The 4,004-nt window shown below is 44.9% G+C and overlaps 1 protein-coding gene across 1 annotated transcript; it reads left to right on the top strand.

Annotated features, from left to right (window-relative positions):
- The first annotated feature begins 977 nt into the window (after positions 1-977).
- On the top strand, positions 978-2,042 carry LOC102997226 (olfactory receptor 2C1). Its single transcript, XM_028166394.2, is given in 1 exon segment — positions 978-2,042. A coding segment is annotated over 1 exon segment (996 nt). The 3' UTR covers positions 1,974-2,042.
- Positions 2,043-4,004: the final 1,962 nt, after the last annotated feature.

The raw sequence follows: 4,004 nt of genomic DNA, 5'->3' as shown, positions 1-4,004 counted from the left end.
TGCCCATTGAAGGGAGATGGTAATTGGCCCATTATTAACAAGAGGTAATTTTTGTTTATGAGATGTTAAGAATTACTCCATGGTTTAGAGGTGGGCATAGTGGTCATATACCTCAAACTTTGGGGGATCCCCTCTGAAAACTTCTATTTTCCTTTTCTAATTATGGGTATCCTGTAACTGATTTAACTTCTTTTGGGGTAGACCCTGTTTCTATCTTTAGCCTGTTCCACCTACATGTACTTGGGCTTACATGAAATTTTGTTCTGTTCTACATTTACCTCTTTTTAACTCACGTATTTGTATCTTCTGTATTTGGTGAATATGTCTATACTCATGCTTCCCATTCTTTTCATGATTGTATAGACTCATCACCTTCTCCCTAAAACTTCATCTTTCTAGACCAGGAGTTTTCACTTGGGAGGGGAGGGATATAGAAGAGAAGGGAAGAAATTTATCAGAAACATTTGGGGAATTCTTCCAAATACAGCAGGTCTGCTCACCCCTCCTCTGAGTATACCAAAACCTTGGCTGGGGAAATTAGTATTTTTTGAGAATTTCCACATTTAGTTCCAATGGTCAACTCCCTCTACCCTTTTGAACTGAAGGAGTTCACACTCCTTCATCATGGACAAAGATGATGGATGGACAGGGTGCAAAGATGAATTTCTTGGGTCATCACTGTGTTGAACTGAAGACCCTGATCTTTTTGTTCTTCATGAGGCACTTCCTTCATTTTGTGATAGCTCATGTTTGATATTCAGATGGAATAAAGTTTCCATTCATTGTGGGACTGACAGTGTTTGGGGATTGCAATGAAACCTTGCAATCATAAAATTTAAATTGGTACTTAACTACGAAGGCCGGCGACATCAGACCTGCACTGATGCAGATCCACCTAATCCAGTAGCTTCTTCTTCACTTGCTTTACTCCTGGTTGTCCCTGGACAGATTCCTCAAGTGACTGAAGGCAACCAGAGATGGAAAGGGCCAACAGCAGCTCCTTGGAGAGCTTTATTCTGATGGGTGTATCTGACCATCCCCAGCTGGAGATAATCTTTTTTGTAGTCATCCTCTTCTCCTACTTGCTGACCCTGGTTGGGAACTCAACCATGATCCTGCTTTCCAGCCTGGATGCCCGGCTCCACATACACATGTACTTCTTCCTCAGCAACCTCTCCTCCCTGGATCTTGCTTTTACTACTAGCTCAGTCCCCAAAATGCTGATCATCTTGTGGGGATCAGACAAGACCATCAGCTATGGTGGCTGTGTGACCCAACTCAATGTTTTCATCTGGCTAGGGGCTACTGAGTGCATCCTGCTGGTGGTGATGGCATTTGACTGCTATGTCACAGTGTGCTGACCCCTGCACTACACCACCATCATGAACCCCCGGCTCTGCTGGCTGCTGGCTGCCATTGCCTGGTTGGGTGGCTTGGGTAACTCTGTGGTCCAGTCAACATTCACTCTGCAGCTCCCTTTGTGTGGGCACCAGAGGGTGGACAGCTTCCTGTGTGAGGTGCCTGCCATGATCAAACTAGCCTGTGGAGACACAAGTCTCAATGAGGCTGTGCTCAATGGTGTCTGCACCTTCTTCACCACTGTCCCATTAAGCATCATCCTGATCTCCTACTGCTAAATAGCTCAGGCAGTGCTGAAGATCCACTCAGCCGAGGGACAGAGAAAGACCTTTAACACATGCCTCTCTCATCTGGTGGTGGTGCTCCTCTTTTACGGCTCAGCTATCTATGGGTATCTGCTTCCAGCTAAGACCAGCAACCAGGACAAATTCATTTCCCTCTTCTACTCTGTGGTCACACCCATGGTCAACCCTCTCATTTACACTCTGAGGAACAAGGAGGTGAAGAGGGCGCTGAGGAGGCTGCTGGGGAAGTCAGCTGAAGGAAGGGAAAACTGTATCATTTACCACCTCTTCATCTCTACAAGCTTTTTCTCATTCTCTCTGGCCAGGTGAACATGAGGAGTACTGACCGCAGTACAAGCACGTTCTTGACAGCACTAAGCTGTTGGTACATGGTTAATATTATTTCTAATATTCTACACTTCTTTACCAAATATCCTACTGTGGACCACAGATAACAGGGCAGATGTGTCATCAATGGCTCAGAGGTTGTTGACTTAGTACAGACTTAGCTCACTGTCACTGCTGTCCACATTTTATTATGTGTAATATATATTACATATGTATTATTATATTTCTAGAGAATTCTGTACTTTTCTAAAGAAAGCCCCTCCACTTGGCAGTATCTTATATAATTCCATAAAATCAAGCCAGGTTTTATTAGCCCCAGTTGAAAACCCAAGAATTCATCTTTGCACCCTATCCATCCATCATCGTTGTCCATCTCTCTTTGTCTTTTCTTAATATTTCAGTCTATCTACCCACACTTCCTAGCCATATGCCCCTCTGTCATCTTGTTTAACCTCTCCTTTATGTCTACATTCCATTTTCCCTTTTGTCTTATCCAATGTTGAATGAGAAATGGTAGGAACGAGATTGGTTCAAGATGGCAGAGTAGAAGGACGTGCTCTCACTCCCTCTTGCGAGAGCACCGGAATCACAACTAACTGCTGAACAATCATCAACAGGAAGACACTGGAACTCACCAAAAAAGATACCCCACATCCAAAGACAAAGGAGAAGCCACAATGAGACAGTAGGAGGGGCACAATCACAATAAAATCAAATCCCATAACTGCTGGCTGGGTGACTCACAAACTGGAGAACACTTATACCACAGAAGTCCACCCACTGGAGTGAAGGTTCTGAGCCCCACGTCAGGCTTCCAACCTGGGGGTCCTGCAACAGGAGAAGGAATTCCCAGAGGAACAGACTTTGAAGGCTAGCGGGATTTGACTGTAGGACTTTGACAGGACTGGGGGAAACAGAGACTCCACTCTTGGAGGGCACACACAAAGTAGTGTGTGCATTGGGTCCCAGGGGAAGGAGCAGTGACTCCCATAGGAGACTAAACTAGACCTACTAGCTAGTGTTGGAGGGTCTCCTGCAGAGGCGGGGGTTGGCTGTGTCTCACCGTGAGGACAAGGACACCGGCAGCAGAAGTTCTGGGAAGTACTCCTTGGCATGAGGCCTCCCAGAGTCTGACATTAGCCCCACCAAAGAGCCCAGGTAGGCTCCAGGGTTGGGTCACCTCAGGCCAAACAACCAACAGGGAGGGAACCCAGCCCCACCCATCAGCAGACAAGTGTATTAAAGTTTTACTGAGCTCTGCCACCAGAGCAACAGCCAGTTCTACCCACCACCAGTCGCTCCCATCAGGAAACTTGCACAAGCCTCTTAGATAACCTAATCCACCAGAGGGCAGACAGCAGAAGCAAGAAGAACTACAATCCTGCAGCTTGTGGAATAAAACGACATTCACAGAAAGATAGACAGGATGAAAAGGCAGAGGGCTATGTACCAGATGAAGGAACAAGACAAAACCCCAGAAAAACAACTAAATGAAGTGGAGATAGGCAACCTTCCAGAAAAAGAATTCAGAATAATGATAGTGAAGATAATCCAGGACCTCAAAAAAGAATGGAGGCAAAGATCAAGAAGATGCAAGAAATGTTTAATAAAGATCTAGAAGAATTAAAGAACAAACAAACAGAGATGAACAATACAATAACTGAAATGAAAACTACACTAGAAGGAATCAATAGCAGAATAACTGAGGCAGAAGAACGGATAAGTGACCTGGAAGACAGAATGGTGGAATTCACTGCTGTGGAACAGAATAAAGAAAAAAGAATGTAAAGAAAGGAAGACAGCCTAAGAGACCTCTGGGACAACATTAAATGCAACAACATTTGCATTATAGGGGTCCCAGAAGGAGAAGAGAGAGAGAAAGGACCAGAGAAAATATTTGAAGAGATTATAGTCGAAAACTTCCCTAACGTGGGAAAGGAAAGAGCCACCCAAGTCCAGGAAATGCAGAGAGTCCCATACAGGATAAACCCAAGGAAACACTCTGAGACACAC

Source organism: Balaenoptera acutorostrata, chromosome 15 (assembly GCF_949987535.1).
Source record: "Balaenoptera acutorostrata chromosome 15, mBalAcu1.1, whole genome shotgun sequence".
NCBI lineage: Eukaryota > Metazoa > Chordata > Mammalia > Artiodactyla > Balaenopteridae > Balaenoptera > Balaenoptera acutorostrata.
This window is presented reverse-complemented; position numbering and strand designations above follow the sequence as displayed.